The sequence below is a fragment of the Macaca fascicularis genome, chromosome 3 (genome assembly GCF_037993035.2).
Source record: "Macaca fascicularis isolate 582-1 chromosome 3, T2T-MFA8v1.1".
NCBI classification, from domain to species: Eukaryota; Metazoa; Chordata; class Mammalia; order Primates; family Cercopithecidae; genus Macaca; species Macaca fascicularis.
This window is the reverse complement of record NC_088377.1, coordinates 48,773,963-48,795,000: the sequence shown is the minus strand read 5'-3', so window position 1 is coordinate 48,795,000 and position 21,038 is coordinate 48,773,963. Positions and strand designations below refer to the sequence as shown.

Genomic DNA, 21,038 nt, shown 5'->3' with positions numbered 1-21,038 from the left:
GTCTCGCTTAGTCGCCCAGGCTGGAGTGCAGTGGCGCGATCTTGGCTCACTGCAAGCTCCGCCTCCCAGGTTCACGCCATTCTCCTGCCTCAGCCTCCCGAGTAGCTGGGACTACAGGCGCCCGCCGCCTCGCCCGGCTAATTTTTTGCATTTTTAGTAGAGACGGGGTTTCACAGTGTTAGCCAGGATGGTCTCGATCTCCTGACCTTGTGATCCGCCCGCCTTGGCCTCCCAAAGTGCTGGGATTACAGGCGTGAGCCACCGCGCCCGGCCTCGTTACATCAACTTTAATCCAATTCTGAGGACCTCTGCTGCTAGGCAGGTGGGGAGGATGCTCCTCACTTTGGACCCTGCAAAGAAACCCAACTTGACCATCAGGAATCCTTCCTTAGTCTTCTCTCCATGGTGGTCACCCCAAAGTGCCCACTGTGCAAACCTGTGTGGTCTTGGCATCTGCTGGGTGGGCAGGCATCTCCACCTGGGTCCAGCATCCCTGGGCTTCTCCTGCACGTGCTTCCTGTCACCTCTACAGGGTATTGGGACCCTGATACTCCTTTTTTTTTTTTTTTTTTTTTGAGACGGAGTCTGGCTGTGTCACCCAGGCTGGGGTGCAGTGGCGTGATCTCGGCCCACTGCAAGCTCCGCCTCCCAGGTTCACGCCATTCTCCTGCCTCAGCCTCCGAGTAGCTGGGACTACAGGCACCCACCACCACGCCTGGCTAGTTTTTTGTATTTTTAGTAGAGACGGGGTTTCACCATGTTAGCCAGGATGGTCTCGATCTCCTGACCTCGTGATCCACCGCCTCAGCCTCCCAAAGTGCTGGGATTACAGGCTTGAGCCACCGCGCCCGGCCGGGACCCTGATACTCTTAGGGGAGGCCATGCCTGGTCATCTTTCCAGATTGCAGGAATATTCCTTAATACATCCCCTCACACACACCAATAGCAAATTTCCCCCTCCTCCTCCTAGGACATAACCTCTCCAATCAGTCCATTCCTTCGTTCAGCAAATGCATCGTGAGCACCTGTTACATGGTCCTGCTCTAGGCACTGGGAATACAGAGTGAACAAACAAAGGTCTCTGATCCGGTAAAGTCTCTATAGGACAAGAGGAAGGGACGACTAACCATAAACATTAACAGTAAGTAAATCAGGCCGGGCGCGGTGGCTCATGCCTGTAATCCTAGTACTTTGGGTGGCCTAGGCAGGCGAATCATGAGGTTGGGAGTTCAAGACCAGCCTGGCCAATATGGTAAAACCCCATCTCTACTAAAAATACAAAAATTAGCCAGGTATGGTGGCATGTACCTGTAGTCCCAGCTACTTGGGAGGCTGAAGCAGGAGAATCACTTGAACCTGAGAAGTGGAGGTTGTGGTGAGCTGAGATTGCGCCACTGCACTCCAGCCTGGGTGACCGTGCAAGACTCCATCTCACAAAAAAAAAAAAAAAAAAAGAAGGCCAAGACGGTTAATTATAAAATGGTCAAGATGGTTAATTATATGTATATGTATTTTAATCCCAATTTTTTTAATTGGGGAAAAATGAGAATGAACTGGAGAAGGGAAAAGCAGGGAGAATGAGAAGTAGGAAGCTCTTCAGTAATCAGGCTGTAGCAGGACATGCTGCAGACAAAACTTTTCAGACACTGAGTTGTAGAAGGAAGGACTTTATTCAGCTGGGAGCATCGGCAAGCTACTGCCTTAAAATTCGAGCTCCCTGAGTGCACAATTTCTGTCCTTTTTAAGGGCTCACAACACTAAAGATTTCATATGAAAGAGTCGTGATTGATTTGAGCAAGCAGTGGGTACGTGACAGGGGCTGCAAGCACCGGTGGTCAGAGTGAAACAGAACAGAGCAGGGAGTTTCACAGTGTTCTTTTATACAATGCCGGGAATCTATGGATAACATCAGTTTCTAAGTCATAAGTTGATTTTTAACTACTAGGTTTAGGCCAGGCAGGCCCAGGCCCAGTTTTGGGCCTGACGCTGGGCTGCCTGTCTTTGGTTTCACTTCCTTGTTTTTTCTTAAAACAGGTACTGAGTATAAAACAATATAAAACAATATGAGAGGGTCTCTCTCTTCCCTCAAGGCAAGAGATGACAGTGTCTTGGACTCAGGCTGTAGTAGTCGAGGTGATGAAAGTGATTCATTTATTGGCCAGGTACAGGGGCTCATGCCTGTAATCCCAGCACTTTGGGAGGCTGAGGTGTGCAGATCACCTGAGGTCAGGAGTTCGAAACCAGCCCGGCCAACACGATGAGTGAAACCCCATCTCTACTAAAGATACGAGTCAGCGGGGTATGGTGGCACATGCCTGTAGTCCCAGCTACTCGAGAGGCTGAGGCCAGAGGATCACTTTAACCTGGGAGGTGGAGGTTGCAGTGAGCCAAGATCACACCACTGTGCTCACTCCAGCCTGGGCAACAGAGGGAGACCTTGTCTCAAAAAAAGAAAAAAAAAAAAAAATCTGGATTTTTTTTAAAGTCCATCCAGACAAGTCCAGGCTGGAGAGATAAACGTGGAAGTTAAAGTCATCAGGCAACGAGAGACTAAAGGAGTAAATGTAAATACAAAGAGAAGCAAGGATGGAGCCTGCACACTCCAATAGAAAGAGGTTGAGGAGGAAGGGAGGAATCGCAAAGCAGCAGCCAGGAGAGTGAGGTGTCCAGGAAACGAGCTGCAGAGTGTGTCTCAGGGAGGACGGAGCACTGAGCTCAGCCGCAAGCAATGACTGTGGCTGAGAACTGACACTAGGTCTAGCCATTTCTGGGAGAAGCGGGAGTGAGAATCCGACGGAGTGGGTTTAGCGAGACCAAGAGGCGAGTTAAGACTTCTTACAAAAGGCTTCCAGTAGGCTGGGCGCAGTGGCTCACGCCTGTCATCCCAGCACTTTGGGAAGCTGAGGCGGGTGGATCATGAGGTCAGGAGTTCAAGACCAGCCTGGCCAAGATGGTGAAACCCTGACTCTACAAAAAATACAAAAAATTAGCCGGGCGCGGTGGCAGGTGCCTGTAATCCCAGCTACTCGGGAGACTGAGGCAGGAGAATCACTTGAACTCAGAGGGCAGAGGTTGCAGTGAGCCAAGATCATGCCACTGCACTCCAGCCTGGGCGACAGAGCGAGACTCCGTCTCAAAAGAAAAAAAGAAAAAAAAAGACTTCCAGTATCTTCTTGTATTACGTTATTAAGTATGTTTTTTATTTTCTTTCCTTCCTTCCTCTTTTTTTTTTTTTTTTTTTTTTTGAGACAGGGTCTTGCTCTGTTGCCCAGGCTAGAGTGCAGTGGTATGATCAACTCACTGCAACCTTCGCCTCCCGGGTTCAAGTGATTCTTGTGCTTCAGCTTCCGGAGTAGCTGTGACTTCAGGTGCCTACCACCACACCCGTCAGCCTGGGCGACAGAGTGAGACTCTGTATCCAAAAAAAAAAAAAAAAAAGAAAAAAGAAAAAGAAATCCCCAAGGCACGAAAATTCAAAGAACTGGACCCCTGAAATCCAGTTTCCAACCCCTCTCCTCCTCCCTATCCCTCATCAGGAGTCTGATGCTGGAATAGGAAAGCCCTTCACATTGAGAACCTCATTTCCTCTAAGAACCCCCATATTGCCTTAGCCCAGGATCCCTTCCCCCCAGGCACTTCCATGAAAACCTCCCCTCCTGCCCACCGGTTTCTCTTCAGGAATATGACAGACAAGGCCCTCTCTCAGAGCATTTCTCCAATCCAGGGGGCCAAGGCGAGAAACAGGAGCCTGGGTAAGTGGCAGTGCGGTTTGCAGAAAGAGCAGCATGTACTCCACACCCGCGGCTGTCGCCCCTTCTGTACCCACTGACTGCTTTGCTTACAGTTCCATCCCCTGAACAACCATGCCTCCCGGTGTGGGGGGGGCTCCCGGCCCCTAAGTCCTCTGGCTTCTACCACAGCGACGATGTGCGGCACTCGCTGTCTTGCTCCACCCGCTCCTTCTCCACCATCAACAGCATCCTGGGCTGCCTGGCTGGCCACGTCGTCCACATGATGGGGGACTCCACGCTGGGGCACTGGTGGCAGTATCTGTGTAACACCGTGCCCTCTGAGCACTCATGAGGGAGGGAGTGGGGCCTCTGAGGAACAAGAGGAGAACAGGAACGGTGAGGAGGCGGAAAACGTCTATCGCGCCGATGGGGCAAGATGCCTGGATGTCAGGGGAGTGAAGTGAAGGGACGGGACACCTGGGTTTGGGGCAGGGGAAGGGTTGAGAGATGGAGTGTGCAGACGGTGCCTAATCTCAACTCGGAAGGAGATGATCGGGGGCTCTTATGGGAGAGCAAGAGTGTAGATCACCGTGACTGGAACCGAGGCTTTGCTGGGGGGTACTGGAGGAATAGAGTTGGGATGTTATCTATTTATCTATTTATTTATTATTTATTTATTTATTGAGACGGAGTTTCGCTCTGTTGCCCAGGCTGCAGCGCAATGGCACGATCTCGGTTCACTGCAACCTCTGCCTCCCGGGTTCAAGCAATTCTTCCGCCTCAGCCTCCCCAGTAGCTGGAATTACAGGCGCCCACCACCACACCCGGCTAATTTTTGTATTTTTCGAAGAGACGGGGTTTTTATCTTTGTATTTTAGTACAGATGGGGTTTTGGACTTTTAGTAGAGACGGTGCCCCGTCTCTACTAAAAATCCAAAGCCCCATCTCTACTAAAACCCTGTCTCTACGAAAAATACAAAAATTAGCCAGGCTGGTGGCGGGCGCCTGTAATCCCAGCTACTGGGGAGGCTGAGGCAGGAGAATGGCTTGAACCTGGGAGGCAGAGGTTGCAGTGAGCCGAGATTGTGTCATTGCATTCTAGCCTGGGCAACAAAAGACTTAAAAAAAAAAAAAAAAAAATTGTAGGCCGGGCGCAGTGGCTCACACCAGTAATCCCAGCACTTTGGGAGGCCGAAGTGGGAGGATCCCTTGAGGCCAGGAGTTCAAGACCAACCTGGGCAAAACATAGCAAAACCCCATCTCTAGAAAAAAATTAAAAATTAGCCCGATGTCGTGGCGCACCGGTGTGGTGGTGCGCTCCTGTAGTTTCAGCTACTGGGGAGGCTAAGGTGGGAGGCTCACTTGAGTCCGGGAGTTTGAGCCTGCAGTAAGCCATGATTGTGCCACTGCATTCTAACCTGGGTGACAGAGCAAGACTTGCTCTCTAAAAAATAAATAAAAATTTTAAAATGAGTTGTAGAGAAACTAGGATTTAGGGGGTTATGTTGTGACAAGTAGGAGACACCATGTTTTTAAGTCGAGTTTTCAGTTTGTTGGACAGATTCAATTTTTAAAAAGAGCAAAGCCTGCTTTCCCCGGGCTCAGTGGCTCATGCCTGTAATCCCGACATTTTGGGAGGCTGAGGTGGGCAGATAACGTGGGCCCAGGAGTTTGAGACCAGCCTGGGCAGCGTGGCAAAACCCTGTCTCTACTAAAAATACAAAAAATGAACTGGGCATGGTGGCTCGCATCTGTAGTCCCAGCTACGCAGGAGGCTGAGGTTGGAGGATGGCTTGAGCCCGAGAGGCAGAAGTTGCAGTGAGCTGAGATCAAGTCACTGGACTCCAGCCTGGGCCACTGCACTCCAGCCTGGGTGACAGAGTGAGTCCCCATCTCAGAAAAATGATAATAATAAACAATAAAAATACAAAATAAAAAAGACCAAAGCCCAGTTATAAGATAACCACAGAGACCAGCCTGGGCAACATGGCAAAACTCCATCTCTACCAAATATACAAAAAGTGAGCTGGGTGTGGTGGCTTGCGCCTATAGTCCCAGCTACTCGGGAGGCTGAGGTGGGAGGATGGCTTGAGCCCGAGAGGCGGAGGTTACGGTGAGCCGAGATCATGCCACTGCACTCCAGCCTGGGCCACTGCACTCCAGCTTGGGTGACAGAGTGAGTCCCTATCTCAAAAAATGACAATAAATAACAACAACAACAAAAAAGAACAAAGCCCAGTTATAACAGCGGAGTCAACATGTGAGGTGAGGAGAGGCTAAACTGGTAAGGAAACAGGGAGCTGGCAGTAAAGGAAGTTTGCTGGAGATTGACAATACTTGTTTACAGATTGGTTCTGGAATAACTGGAGATGACCAGACAACTCTGGACAACCACAGAGTGATTCAAACTGAAAATCACAGGGGTGTCTGAACTGGGAATGAGGCAGTAGAGTGGAAAAAGATGTGGATTTCTTTCTTTTTTTTTTTTTTTTTTGGAGACGGAGTCTTGCTCTGTCACCTAGGCTGGAGTGTAGTGGCGCGATCTCAGCTTACTGCAACCTCCGCCTCCCGGGTTCAAGCAATTCTCCTGCCTCAGCCTCCCGATTAGCTGGGATTACAGGCATGCGCCACCAAGCCCGGCTAACTTTTTTTCTGTGTGTGTTTTTAGTAGACACGGGGGTTTCACCATATTGGCCAGGCTGGTCTCGAACTCCTGACCTTGTGCTCCACCCACCTCGACCTCCCAAAGTGCTGGGATTACAGGTGTGAGCCACCGCGCCCAGCCCGAGGATTTATTTCATACTTCTTCTAAATGGGTTAAAGAGATGGGAGGGGGCTTCTAGTGGAACGTGTGGATGGGGCATTTGAAAATGTGTGACTGGATTTGAAATGAGATGTCAGAACTTCACACAGCGTTCTGGTATTTATTCTTAGGAGATAAAAGTGGTAAGAGTGACTGGATGCGGTGGCTCACACCTGTAATCCCAGTATTTTGGGAGGCCAAGGCAGGAGGATTGTTTGAGCCCAGGAGTTTAAGACCAGCCTGGGCAGCACAGAAAGACTCAGTCTCTACAAAAATAAAAAATAAGAACTTTGGGAGGGCCAGGCATGGTGGCTCACGCCTGTAATCCCAGCACTTTGGGAGGCCGAAGTGGGAGGATCTCTTGCATCCAGGAGTTTGAGACCAGCCTGGGCAACATAGTGAAATCCTGTCTATACAAAAAATACAAAGATTAGCTGGGCGTGGTGACACATACCTGTAGTACCAGCTGCTTGGGAGGTTGAGGCAGGAGGATCAGTGAACTGTGATCACACCACTGCACTTTAGCCTGGGCAACAGACTCTGTCTCAAAACACACACACAAATTTCTTGGCCTTAAGCGATCCTCCCACCTTGGACTCCCAAAGTGTTGTATTACAGGCATGAGCCGCTGCGCCCAGCCATCCTTTGTTTTTGTTTTTTGTTTTTTGTTTTTGAGACAGTCTTGCTCTGTTGCCCAGGCTGGAGTGCAATGGCGCCATCTCAGCTCACTGCAACCTCCACCTCCCCGGTTCAAGCAATTCTCCTCCCTCACCCTCCCAAGTAGCTGAGATTATAGGCGCCTACCACCATGCCTGGTTAATTTTTTGTACTTTTAATAGAGATGGGGTTTTGCCATGTTGGCCAGGCTGGTCTCAAACTCCTGACTTCAGGTGATCCACTCACCTTGGCCTCCTAAAGTGCTGGGATTACAGGTGTGAGCCACCTCACCTGGCCAATGTATTTTTATTTTTATTTTTTGAGATGGAATCTCACTCTGCCGCCCAGGCTAGAGGTGCAGTGGCGCAATCTCAACTCACTGCAAGCTCCACCTCCCAGGTTCACGCCATTCTCTTGCCTCAGCCTCCCGAGTAGCTGGGACTACAGGCGCCCACCACCATGCCCGGCTAATTTTTTTTTTTTTTTTTTTTTTTTGTATTTTTAGTAGAGATGGGGTTTCACGGTGTTAGCCAGGATGGTATTGATTTCCTGACCTCGTGATCCGCCCACCTCAGCCTCCCGAAGTGCTGGGATTACAGGTGTGAGCCCCCATGCCTGGCGTGGCCAATGTATTTTTAAAACAGGAAGTACAGCTCTATGTTAACCCCGGATCTCCACTCCTTGTCCTCCCGACAGCCCTGAAGCCAGTGAATCTACATGCCACATACCAGAAGGGGCCCCTGATGGCAGCGGAGACCGCTCAGGACATCATGCTGCACTGGCACTCCCACGACTGGCCCCTACGCTTGGCCCGTAAACCAGTGGCCTCCCTGCAGTCTGTGGCATGGGAGCTGAGGGGCCTGGCCAGGGGACCCCACATGGTGGTGGTGCTGGGCTTGGGTGCCCATTTTACCACCTTCCCTCCATCCATCTTTGTGCGATGACTGGCAGGGATCCAGGTGGCCATGGCAGCCCTGCTGGCCCGGGAAGCCGGCACGCTTCTGGGTCATCAAACTGGCCACCACCGGCTATAAGTCTGTGTGTGGCAGTGACTGGTTCACCCTCCTGGTGAACCAGCTCCTCCGAGCCGCCTTTGCTCGTCTCCCTGTGGCCTTTACAGGTGACTGGGAAATGACCTCCAGCCTGGCCCTGCCAGACAGCATCCACCCAGGCCTGCTCATTGTCCACAACAAGGTGGACTTGCTCCTTTCTTTCACCTGTCCCACCTGAGTGCATCTGGGGGTCCCAGGGCTGTGCTGATGGGAAAGCCAGTGTGACCATTAAGCCTGGAAGCCTTTTTGCTCAGCTATTGGGACCTCTTTTCCTACCTCTGCCTCATGAAGTCCATAAGATCTACCAGCATGAATTGGGATGTGGGGCTGGGCGCCGTGGCTCACACCTGTAATCCCAGCACTTTGGGAGGCCGAGGTGGGAGGACCGCTTGAGTCTGGGAGTTTGAGACCAGCCTGCGCAACACAGCGGGACCCCTTTTCTACAAAAAATAAAATTAGCCCAGCATGGTAGCATGTGCTGTGGTCCCAGCTACTTGGGAGGCTGAGGCGAGAGGATTGCTTGAGCCCAGGAGGTTGAGGCTGCAGTGAGCTATGATTGCACTGCTGCACTTCAGTGGGTGAACTCTCAAAAAAAAAAAAAAAAAAAAAAAGGAATTGGGATATGGATGGTGGCAGGAAAGGTGAAGGGAGGGGGAAGCCTGATAGAGGTCTAGTTCCCACATGTAAAGCAGTGCTGAGATGAGGGTGGGGGACAGAGCCCACAGCTCTACACCAGCACATGTGACAACTGTCATTTTATGTTCGAGTCTCCATTTAGGGTATCAACAAGCCTTGCAAAGATATGAGATAGATGGCATTTCAGTTTATCAGAACCACCCTCTTGGAAAGGATGACTACGTGTGTGTGTGTGTGTGTATATATATATAGACTCTTAAGTGCTGATATGTAAAATGAAATATTTCTCCTAATTGTCAAAAGTAATATATGCTTCTTGTAGAAAATTTGAAAGGATACAAAAAAATTTAACAAAATAAAAATCACCTGGCTGGACATGGTGGCTCAAGCCTGTGTTCCCAGCATTTTGGGAAGCTGAGGCAGGTGAATCACTTGAGGTCAGGTGTTCAAGACCAGCTGGCCAACATGGTAAAACCCCATCTCTACTAAAACTACAGAAAATTAGCTGGGTGTGGTGGCGTGTGCCTGTAATCCCAGCTACTCGGGAGGCTGAGGCAGGAGAATTGCTTGAGCCCGGGAGGCAGAGGTTGCAGTGAGCTGAGATCATGCCACTGCACACCAGCCTGGGTGACAGAGCAAGACTCTGTCTCAAAAAACAAACAAAGAAACAAACAACAACAACAACAAAAAAACATGCTGAGGATTGTAGAACCATATATTGCATGAGGATACCCAAATCTGAAGTCAGTCTGGGGACAAGGACCTCAGCCTCCTGAAGCATGGGAGTACATGGATGTTCCAACCTATAGCTGGGACTACAGGCACATGCCACCAAGCCCAGCTATGTATTTATTTATTTATTTTGAGAAAGCGGGGTCTTGCTCTGTTGCGCAGGCTGGAGTGCAGTGGCGCGATCTCGGCTCACTGCAACCTCCGCCTCCTGGGTTCAAATGATTCTCCTGTCTCAACCTCCCAAGTAGCTGGGATTACAGGCACCTGCCACCACGCCCAGCTTGTGTGTGTGTGTGTGTGTGTGTGTGTGTGTGTGTGTGTGTGTGTGTGTGTGTGTGTATTTTTAGTAGAGACATGGTTTCACCATGTTGGCCAGGCTGGTCTGGAACTCCTGACCTCAAGTGATCTGCTCACCTCAGCCTCCCAAAGTGCTGGGATTGCAGGCGTGAGTCACTGTGCCAGCCTTTTTTTTTTTTTTTTTTTTTTAAATTTTAGAAATAGGGTCTTGCTGTGTTGTCCAGACTGAAGTGGAGTGGTAAGATCACAACTCACTGTAGCCTGATCAAGTGAGCCTCCACCTCAGCTTCCTGAGTAGCTGAGACTACAGGCAGGCACCACCACACCTGGCTAATTTTTAAATTTTCTATAGAGATGAGGTCTCACTATGCTGCCTAGGCCGGTCTTGAACTCCTGGGCTTAAGTGATCCTCCCTCCTCAGCCTCCCAATGTGCTGGGATTATGGGCGTGAACCACCACATCCAGCCCTACCATGGGTCTTCTTGCCGCTCCAGTGAGTCAAGCTGTCTTGTCTCAGGGCTTTTATACCTGCTGTTCCTGAGCCTGGAATGACCTTCTCCCAGATCCACACATGGCTGGCTTTCTTCTCATTTGGTTTTCTGAACAAACATCATCTCCTCACGAAGACTCTTCCTGACACCCTAAATAAAAGAGCCCACTCTCGGCCGGGCGCGGTGGCTCAAGCCTGTAATCCCAGCACTTTGGGAGGCCGAGACGGGCGGATCACGAGGTCAGGAGATCAAGACCATCCTGGCTAACACGGTGAAACCCCGTCTCTACTAAAAAATACAAAAAAAAACTAGCCGGGCGAGGTGGCGGGCGCCTGTAGTCCCAGCTAATGTAGTCCTAGCTACTCGGGAGGCTGAGGCAGGAGAATGGCGTAAACCCGGGAGGCGGAGCTTGCAGTGAGCTGAGATCCGGCCACTGCACTCCAGCCTGGGCGACAGAGCGAGACTCCGTCTCAAAAAAAAAAAAAAAAAAAAAAAAAAAGAATGTGATCTCCATGAGGGACAGGGAGTTTGTCCAGCGGGCTCTTGGTTGTATCCCATAACTTAGGCAGTGCCTGAGACACTGCAGGGGTTAAGTATCCACTGGATGAAGAATTAGTGAATAAAGGCAGGGGCAGGGCTAGGCTCTGTGGCTCACGCCTGTAATCCCAGCACTTTGGAAGGCCGACGAGGGTGGATTGCCTGAGGTCAGCAGTTTGAGACTAGCCTGGCCAACATAGTGAAACCCCGTCTCTACTAAAAATACAAAAAATTAGCCGGGCCTGGTGGTGGGTGCCTGTAATCCCAGCTACTCGGGACGCTGAGGCAGGAGAATCCCTTGAACCGGGGAGGCGGAAGTTGCAGTGAGCCGAGATTGCACCATTGCACTCCAGCCTGGGCAACAAGAGCAAAACTCTGTCTCAAAAAAGATGCAGAGGGCCCAAGAAGGTGGGATTTCTTGAGGTCAGGAGTTCAAGACCGGCCTGGGCAACACAGTGAGACCATTTCTGAAAAAAAATGAAAAAAAAATTAGCTGATGGCCAGGCGTGGTGGTTCATACCTATAATCCCAGCACTTTGGGAAGCTGAGGTGGGCGGATCACCTGAGGCCAGGAGTTTGAGACCAGCCTGGCCAACATGGTAAGACCCTCTCTCTATTAAACATATAAAAATTAGCTGTACATGGTAGTGTGAGCCTGTAATCCCAGCTGCTGGGAAGGCTGAGGCACAAGAATCACTTGAACCCAGGAGGCGGAAGTTGCAGTGCAATCTGTAGTGCAATATTGCACTATTGCACCGCAGCCTGTGGGGGCAGAGTGAAACTGTGTCTCAAAAAAATAAAAATAAAAAAATCCATCCTGGCTAACACGGTGAAACCTCGTCTCTATTAAAAATACAAAAAAAAAAAATGGCCGGGCGCAGTGGCTCAAGCATGTAATCCCAGCCCTTTGGGAGGCCGAGGTGGGTGGATCACGAGGTCAGGAAATCGAGACCATCCTGGCTAACATGGCGAAACCCCATCTCTACTAAAAATACAAAAAATTAGCTGGGCGTGGTGGCAGGCGCCTGTAGTCCCAGCTACTCCGGAGGCTGAGGCAGGAGAATGCTGTGAACCCGGGAGGTGGAGCTTGCAGTGAGCCGAGATTGCGCCACTGCACTCCAGCCTGGGCGACAGAGCGAGACTCTGCCTCAAAAGAAAAAGAAAGAAAGAAAGAAAGAAAAAAACAAAAAACAAAAAAATTAGCCAGGTATGGTGGCGGCCGCCTGTAGTCCCAGCTACTCGGGAGGCTGAAGCAGGAGAATGGCGTGAACCCGGGAGGCGGGAGTGAGCCGAGATCTCAGAGTGAGCCGAGATCACACCACTGCACTCCAGCCTGGGCGACAGAGTGAGACTCCACCTCAAAAAAAAAAAAAAAGTAGCAGGGCATAGTGGCACTTGCCTGTAGTCCCAGCTACTTGGGAGTCTGAGGCAGAAGGATGGCTTGAGCTGGAGGCTGCAGTGAGCTATGATTGTACCACTGCACTCCAGCCTGTGTGACAAAAAAATATGAACAGATACGTTAAGTCAGGTGACTAAAGAGTCATCTCTGTGCCCTGCACCTTCTCTCAGCGACCTCCATCCTACAAGAAAGGGGCAACTGGCCAAAGTATGCCCCTGCTGCAGTTGCAGATTACCATGTTTGCACGATTATCACCGTCAATGCTTCACATTTACATTAGGGCACTATGATTTTCAATGCAGTTTCCATTTTTATTTTGGAGACCTCTCCCAGGAACCTTCCCCCATTTTACTGAGGCCCAGGGAGAATGCACAGGGAGCTGAGCCCGTCCTTTGATCTTAGTTTGGTGGCAGAGATAGGCAATGATACTGACGATGTGATGGCAGTGTCAGGTGCACTCTGTCCTCACTTGAAAACTAGCCTCCTGGAAGGGCTGGAAGCTCTCACCCTTGACTGCTCTGACTTTGTCTCCAGCAACTCCTGGATGTTAGGGCTTACAAGAGTCCAGTCCCTCTCTGGGCTGATCAGTGCGGGGCGGGCTCCTCTCTCCGACCACCGGCTCCTGCTCGCTGTTCCCTCCACCCTCCGTCTCGGTCTGCGCGGCTTCCCTGAGCACTCGAAAGGGGGGCCCGTGACCAGGTACGACCACGTCGGCAACTACCAGGACTCTCTTCCGGCTCCGCTCCTGGGCTGCGGGGTCTTCACTCAGCGCCTGCCACGAATCCTCGTCCCCATCTCGCTCAAACACATCTCCCGCCACCACTACGGTACCCAGAGCCGTGCCGGCCACCACCACGCTCACGTCGCGCTGGCCCCCGTGGCCCGGCGTGGCCCACACCTCGAGCCCCGGGCCCAGGCGCAGGGGCTGCCCCTCACCCAGCCCGTGGGGCAGGTAGCGGCCTCCGGGGAGGCAGAAGTCGTGCGAGACCAGCAGAGCCGCGCCTGGGAACAGCCCCAAGTTCCCGATGTGATCTGAGTGCCCATGGGTCCCCACAACCAGCGTCACGTCTCCCGGGGCCACGCCCTGCCCCGCCAGCGCCCTCAGCAGCGCCTCCCGAGCCCAGGGGCCCCCGGTGTCCACCAGGATGGGGCCACAGGCCGCCTCCTCCAGGGCGGCCTCTGCGCCGCCACTCCCGCGCGGGGACTTTCGGTGGCTGGAGGCCGGGCCCCGGGTCTGGGGTAGGACCAGGGTTACGGAGCCGTCGGCGCGCACGGCGTCGCCCACCCCCTCGGGCTCCGCGTAGCCCTGCAGCAGAACCACCACGGAGTAGGGGTCGCCGGGCACCAGCAGAGGGGACGCCCCGCGCAATGGCTCGGTCCGCATGAGGCTGCTCCTGGCAGGGAGGGACGGGCTGCGGAGAAAGGAAATGGAGCAGTGGGCGACCGTCCTATCCCTCTGCGATCCCCCACCGAGCCCGGCCCCGCCACTGCCCCTAAGCCTCGGTTCTCTGCCACCCGCCTCCCATTAAGTTGGTATCACCCTCCCTGCCCAAGATGGTATCGCCCAGCCTCCCCTCACACTTGGGCCCGCCCCTCCCTCGGCATCCTCGGCCCCCGCCCCGTTCCTGTAGCGGTACGTACGTCCTTGCCCGTCACTCTCCTAAGGCTATCCTTTGTATTCCCCTCTATCGAATCCTAGCCGCGCTCTACCTTGGGCCTCTGCTAAGTCTTGCCTCACTCGAGGAAAGCGCAGAAATCGAAAACGCGCGTGGGAGTTTGTCCTCTGCGAGTTCCCGTGCACCCAGATATGGCGGCCGAAACGGCGCCGCGGAGGTAGCTGTAGTTCCGGCGCCTTTACCGTCTGCCACAGGAGGCCGTTTGGACTCCAGCCTCCTGGCGGTTCTCCGCCCCGCGACCCCAGAAGCTTCCTTGGACTGCAGAATTATGAAGCGCCATTAGCTCTGAGGAAGGGTCATGCTCAGTTGTCCAGGCTGGAGTGCAGTGGCGCGATCAGACCTCACTGCAGCCTCAACCGCCTGGGCTCATGTGATCCTCCCGCCTCAGCCCCCTGAGTATTTGGACCACAGGCGCGCACCACCAGGCCCAGCTAAGATTTCTATTTTTTCTTTTTTTTTTGTAGAGACAGGGTCTAGTTCTGTTGCCAGGACTGGTCTGGAACTCCTGGGCTCCAGCGATCCTCCAGGCTTGGTCTCCTAAAGTGCTAGGATTACAGGTGTGAGCCACCGCACCTGATCTTTTTCTCTTTTGAGACAAAATCTCTCCCTGTCGCCCAGGCTAGAGTATAGGGACACCATCATAGCTCTCCCCAGCCTTGAACCCCTGGGTTCTAGCGATCCTCCTGCTTCGGCCTCCAGAAGTGCTGGGAATACAGGCGTGCACGCCCCTCTAAATTTTTTTTTTTTTTTTTTGAGACGGAGTCTTACCCTGTCACCCAGGCTGGAGTGCAGTGGCACGATCTCAGCTCACCACAACCTCCACCTCCTGGGTTCAAGCGATTCTCCTGTCTCAGCCTCCCGAGTAACTGGGATTACAGGCGCCCACCACCATGCCCGGCCAATTTTTGTATTTTTAGTAGAGACGAGGTTTCTCTATTGTTGGCCAGGCTGCTCTCGAACTCCTAACCTCAGGTGATCCGCTTGCCTCGGCCTCCCAAAGTGCTGGGATTACAGGTGTGAATCACCTCGACCAGCCTCCAGGCTGGTCTTGGATCTTTTGGACTCAACTGATCCTCCCATCTCCACCTCTGTAGTAACTGGGACTACAGGCGCTACACCACCAGCCTTGCAGTCTTCTTAATTTGTGTGTGTGTATGTGTGTGTATAGAGGTGGGGTTTCACTATGTTGCTCAGCCTGCAGCTTCAGCTTAACAAGACAGCGGCCATTCTGCCTCATTGACCAGCTAGCTATGTGTGCCCTGCTGTTGTTTGAAACTTTGGGCCCAACTAGTTTTTAGAAAAAAAGAAAAAAGTTTAATAGCAATATAGAAAATTTAGCACCTATGAAACTATATGGTGGGCTCTCGGTGACACTGATCTGAAGTAGACCAAGTATCTACCCCACCGAATTTATCAGCAACTCCAGGCCATGACCCAGTGTCCCATTCTCCTTCACTGTTTGCTGGTGTGTAGCCTTCTGGATGCAGGCAGTGTATATAGATCGCAGAGAATGTCCGTTCTGGCCTCTTCCTTGGAAGGGTCTAAAAGCACTTTAGCACTTAAAGAGCTAAGTGACTTTCCCAAAGCCCACAGCTCCAGTGCCACTGCTGACCTCTGGGTGGGTGTGGGGATTGGTTAAAGAGGAAAGCTTTCAGTACTGTCAGCACATACACCTGCCAATTAAGGAGCTGGATGGAGTTCATCTGTAGGAGCAGGACCTCCACCCCCACCCTCCACCCCGAAAGCCATGCCATGCTGTTTCACCAGGATCTTGCTTGAGGTTAGATGGGAGAGAACAGCTACAAGCTTGGGTGGAGTCACTCACAAACACACCCTGAAAGCTGTGGAGCAGGGAGAGCGCAGACTTCAGAGGGCTCTCCATGATCCCTTCCCCTCTTGGGGGCTCAAAGGCAAGGGTCAAAGATCTTCTCGGTCAAGTTTGGGGTGGCCCCCTGTCTTGGTCATCTTGTCTCCTCCCTCCTCTTCCTCCTCCTCCTCCTGCTCTTCCTCCCCTTCTGTTTTCTCTTCCCCATCTGTGATCTCCTTTCCAGTCCAAGTTTCCTGTAGACATGCTAGATTGGATGACAGAAAACAATTCATATATTAGTCCTGGAAGCAGGGGAGGCTACGGCTTGGCAGGAGAGGAGTTCAGTCCCCACGCTTACCAGTTTCAGCAGCTGGGAGCACATGACCTTCACAGAGAAAATTTTGTAGGGGCTGCTCCTGATGGTGGAAGTACCAGTCTCCCACAACGTCTTCAAACTCCTCCAGCATGGTCTCACACTGGTCAAGTAGAAGGGCCAGAAGAGTATCTGCTCTGGAGGAATTTGAGATCCCTCCTGTCTTCTCTCCCTCCTCAACCTGACTGATTTTGGAGAGGCAGGTAGCCAGGAAGCTAAGCTTGGTCTACTAGATGTGCGATCCTCATTCATTCAACAAACATTTACCAGCACCTACTCTGCCAAGTAGGTTATTAAACTCTTGAGTTTTAGCTCCTTGGCTGTAAAATATGTACGGTAATTGCACCTACCACATCAGGTTGTTGAGGGTAAAATGAGGCTGCAGATGCAAAGTATGTGATCTAGAGTCTGGGACACAGTAGGTGCTTGATAAGTGATGGTGGATATCATTAGCAACCTTTTTTTTTTTTTTTTTTTTTTTTTTGAGATGGAGTCTTGCTCTGTCGTCCAGGCTGGACTGCAGTGGTGGGATCTCAGCTCACTGCAACCTCCACCTCCCAGGTTCAAGCGATTCTCCTGCCTCAGCCTCCGGAGTAGCTGGCACTACAGATGCATGCCACCACGCCCGGCTGATTTTTGTATTTTCAGTAGAGATGGGGTTTCACTATGTTGGCCCAGATGGTCTTCAACCCCTGATGTTGTGATCCGCCTGCCTCGGCCTCCCAAAGTGCTGGAATTACGTATGTGAGCCATCGCACGCGGCCCATTATTACTTTTTAAAAATTTTCCTTAAGGCAGGGCCCAATGGCTCACGCCTGTAATCCCAGCACTTTGGGAGGCCAAGGCAGGCGAATCACCAGAGATCAGGAGTTCGAGACCAGCCTGGCCAACATGATGAAACCTCGTCTCTACTAAAATTACAAAAAATTAGCTGCGTGTAGTGGCAGGCGCCTGTAATCCCAGCTACTCAGGAGGCTGAAGCAGGAAAATTGCTTGAACCCAGGATTTGGAAGTTGCGGTGAGCTGAGATGGTGCCATTGCACTCCAGCCTGGGCAATAAGAGCGAAACTCCGTCTCGGAAAAAAAAAATTCTTTAAAATTATTATTATTTGTAGTGAAGGGTCTGTTATGTTGCACAAGCTGGTCTTGAACTCTGACCTGAAGCACTCCTTCTCCCTTGGACTCGCAAAGTGCTAGCATTACAGTTGTGAGCCACTTCACCCAGCTCATTATGATTTCTTCTTTTGTTTGTTTGTTTGTTTGTTTGTTTGTTTTGAGATGGAGTCTTGCTCCATCGCCCAGGCTGGAGTGCAATGGTGTGATCTCGGCTCACTGCAACCTCCACCTCCTGGGTTCAAGTAAGTCTCCTGCCTCAGCCTCCCGAGTAGCTGGGATCACACCACCACCTCCGGCTAATTTTTGTGTTTTTATTAAAAACGGGGTTTCGCCACATTGGCTAGGCTGGTCTTGAACTTCTGACATCAGGTGATCCACCTGCCTCAGCCTCCTAAATTGCTGGGATTACAGGTGTGAGCCGAGCCACCGTGCCCCACTGGTCCTGGCCCTACTTTAATCAATGGCACAGTCCTCACTCTGCCCCATTCCCCATGCTTGGGGTAGACGCCCCCTACAGTCGAACCCTAGAACCTAGCTCCCCTCTCAGGTTCCCTTCTCACCTCCCTGGATGGTGCAGTATCTGATCCTACCTGCTTCTTGAGGTATGTGACCTCCACGCTGGGCTCATCCCACAGCTCCAGAGGGATCCCCAGATCCACCTTCACCCCCTTCTGCACTAGGCCTTTCAGTGTTGCCATGGTCTGACTCTGACCCTGAGAGATTAAGAATTTGGCATCAGCCCAGCCCACCACCCTACCCCTCCCCTCCCCCTTTCTGCCATTTCAGTTTTGTCAACTGCTGGAGATTCACAGGTGAGTCCCATGATGGTGAAATGATGGGCAGATAACCTCTGGAGGACCTCAGGGGATACAGATCTTTGTTTCTGAGAAGTGGGGTCCTGCCCTTGGTCTGACCTTGGCATATCTCAGTGAGCCCTTGCGCTCAGCGTGAACACTGTAGTCCAGGATCCGCTCACATAAATTCTCTAAGGCCTCTTCCAGCCTTGTCTCTCTGTGGAAAGAGAGGAAACACAGATTCCCTGGATGCTGTAGGAACTCCCAGAGCTCCCTTGGGGGTTGGAAAGGGGAGGAGCATGAAGGACTCACGAAACGCTGTAAGGCACATGTCTCTTCCTCTTGCCTGTGTCCAGCACCTGCCCCAGCTCCAGCACCTCTCGAGATCGACCGGTGCGACTCAGCTCCCCCTGTAGCTCTGTGCTTAGCAGCTTACACACTGGTGGGGAGGAGAAATGTCCAGGGGAGGTGAAAGACAGACAAACACACCAGTCATTCATTCTGCAGATGACCTGAGGCAGCAGAGCATACAAGTGCAGACTCTGGAGCCAGACTGGCTGGGTTGGAATCCTGGCTCAGCCATTTAGCAGCTGTGTGGCAATCTTCCTGCTTGCTGTGCCTCGGTTTCTTCATCTTTAAAATGGGATAATAGGCCAGGAGCGGTGGCTCATGCCTGTAATCCCAGCACTTTGGGAGGCTGAGATGGGCGGATCACTTGAGGAGTTCGAGACCAGCCTGGCCAACATGGTGAAACCCCATCTCTACTAAAACTAGCCAGGTGTAGTGGTGCACACCTGTAATAGCTAGTCGGGAGGTTGAGGCAGGAGAATCACTTGAACCCAGGAGGTGGAGGTTGCAGTGAGCTGAGATCTCACCACTGCACTCCAGCCCAGGCAACAAAGGAAGACTCCATCTCAAAAAAAGTAAAATATATTAAAAATAAATAGGCCAGTGCGGTGACTCATGCCTGTAATTCCAACACTTTGGGAGGCCGAGGCAGGTGGATCACGAGGCCAAGAGACTGAGACCATCCTGGCCAACATGGTGAAACCTTGTCTCTACTAAAACTACAAAAATTAGCTGGGCATAGTGGTGGGCGCCTGTAATCCCAGCTACTTGGGAGGCTGAGGCAGGAGAATCGCTTAAACCCAGGACGCGGAGGTTGCAGTGAGCTGAGATTGCACCACTGCACTCCAGCCTGGGCAACAGCATGAGACTCTGTCTCAAAAGAAAAAAAAAAAAAAAAAAATATATATATATATATATATATATATATGTGTGTGTGTGTGTGTGTGTGTGTGTATGTATAATAAATACAATGGGATAATAGTATGTCCTTCATAGGAGTGTGATGAGGATTAAATCAACATATATAAAGGCTGGCACATAGTGAGTACTGTATAAGTATTCACTGTTATCCTGCAGTTATTTATTGAGCTCCTTCTGTATGCATACTAACAATATAACAGCAATAAAACCTATTATCTCTATCTACAGGTCTCTGTCAGTGTAGTTGGGACAGATAAACCAAGGATGACAAGATATGGTGAAGCTGGGCCTGAACTCATGGGCTCAAGTGATCCTCCCACCTTGGCCTTCCCAAGTGCTGGGTTTACAGATGTGAGCCACTGTGCCCAGGCCTGTTGGCTGTATTCCGATAGAAGGCCTGCAGAGGTGTTAAAGCAAGGACTGATACAATTAGGTGATTAAGTCTGTTTAAAAAGATTGACAAGTCAGGGGAGAAGAGCGGGACACGGAGGTGAAAGGAGACAGAGATGAGGACTAAGTCATGAGACTATCATGACTGCCTTTCATGATACTGAAATACAGTTTTGTGGGGGTGAAGAGAAGAGAAAAAGAATCCAGGGAAGAAACGTAAAGTCAGGAGGGCAGCAAACTAGGGCATCAGGGCCAGTCCCCTTTCTCAAATGGGCCCCACACTAGTGCAGCTGTGGAAGGTGCTGCTTGCTGAAAAATCCATATAGTACGCACCGTCTGCAAAGTCTCACCGGATGGGGAACCTCTCCTACTTGTACGGCCTCCTTTTGTTTATGAGCTTCAAAGGCTGAGTTACTCACCCTCAAACCCCCTCAGGGGGGCGTGGGGCCTGTAATTTGGGAGCGTCTATGCTAGGGTAGGGCAGCGGATGTCCACAAGGCCTGAGCCTCACACCCGGCTCCTGCAGTCTCTGCAGATTAAGGTCTAGTGACATGAGGCAAACACGCACTGAAGATGCTCTAAAAGTTGGCAGTCCAGGGCCGATGGTCCCTGAACTACAATTCCCACAATCCATTGGCGGGGGTGTCCAAGCCAGCCAAAAAAATGCAGGCTCTCTCTGGATGCAGCTTTGAGGTGGCACTACACGTTCGCTTCCTTGACCCCATCCAAATTCAGCCAAGCTCCACCAGAACCTCCCTCAAGCCTTCAAGGAGGTCGGGTGACCCACCCAATACAGTCCAGGATGTCCGGCCTAGAAGAAGGAGGTGTGGCCGGGCGATGCCCACAGGGGCTACCCCCTTCAAATACCTTCGCATTTGCTGGGCAAGCGTTCTGCGTCATCGTCGTCCTCCTTCGGCATCCCAGCCCAAGCCCTGTGCACGGCCAAAAGGAAAACCAATATTCCCAGTCGCACAGGTCCCATGACAAAGCGCCGTCCACAAACAACCACCGCTTGCCTTCAAACCAACTTCGGAGAGGCAGTGTGGGTCCTTTAAATTCCCAGCGGCTGGCGGCAACCTTAAATCCAGCCTGGCAAGATCGGCGCATGCGCAAGATCAGCCCAACAGGGGTGCGGCCTCGTTGCTCCGGGTTTCCCTGCCTCCGTTTTGTGGCGCCTCTTGAAGGTCCTGGCAGCCGGGTAGTGAAGGAATAAATTACACTAATTACATCAAGAGGGAGTGGTCCTTATATGTAGATGTAGAAACAAATTTTTAAAAT

General features: G+C 51.7%; 2 protein-coding genes and 1 long non-coding RNA gene across 6 annotated transcripts; all 3 read right to left on the bottom strand.

The window, feature by feature from the left end:
* Window positions 1–1,651: 1,651 nt before the first annotated feature.
* Window positions 1,652–11,311, bottom strand: LOC141409831 (uncharacterized). Its single transcript, XR_012432237.1, has 2 exons — window positions 10,437–11,311; window positions 1,652–4,100 (listed from the first exon to the last, which is right to left on the bottom strand). It is a non-coding gene; the product is annotated as an uncharacterized lncRNA (long non-coding RNA).
* Window positions 11,312–12,625: 1,314 nt separating this feature from the next.
* Window positions 12,626–14,093, bottom strand: MBLAC1 (metallo-beta-lactamase domain containing 1). 2 transcript variants are annotated; one of them, XM_045389517.2, is made up of 2 exons: window positions 13,977–14,093; window positions 12,626–13,747 (listed from the first exon to the last, which is right to left on the bottom strand). In XM_045389517.2, the coding sequence occupies exon 2, from the start codon at window positions 13,717–13,719 to the stop codon at window positions 12,883–12,885; it is 837 nt and encodes a 278-aa protein (XP_045245452.1). In that variant the 5' UTR covers window positions 13,720–13,747; window positions 13,977–14,093; the 3' UTR covers window positions 12,626–12,882. The 2 variants fall into 2 exon arrangements, with proteins under 2 accessions (XP_045245452.1, XP_005549204.1); XM_005549147.4 differs by having other exon boundaries at window positions 14,046–14,093.
* A 1,209-nt stretch (window positions 14,094–15,302) lies between these two features.
* Window positions 15,303–20,813, bottom strand: CNPY4 (canopy FGF signaling regulator 4). 3 transcript variants are annotated; one of them, XM_074034520.1, is made up of 6 exons: window positions 20,094–20,813; window positions 18,414–18,540; window positions 18,222–18,318; window positions 17,898–18,020; window positions 16,177–16,294; window positions 15,303–16,083 (listed from the first exon to the last, which is right to left on the bottom strand). In XM_074034520.1, the coding sequence occupies exons 4-6, from the start codon at window positions 18,003–18,005 to the stop codon at window positions 15,929–15,931; spliced, it is 381 nt and encodes a 126-aa protein (XP_073890621.1). In that variant the 5' UTR covers window positions 18,006–18,020; window positions 18,222–18,318; window positions 18,414–18,540; window positions 20,094–20,813; the 3' UTR covers window positions 15,303–15,928. The 3 variants fall into 3 exon arrangements, with proteins under 3 accessions (XP_073890621.1, XP_073890620.1, XP_005549205.3); XM_074034519.1 differs by having other exon boundaries at window positions 20,180–20,813; XM_005549148.4 differs by having other exon boundaries at window positions 20,628–20,813.
* Between the last annotated feature and the right edge of the window lie 225 nt (window positions 20,814–21,038).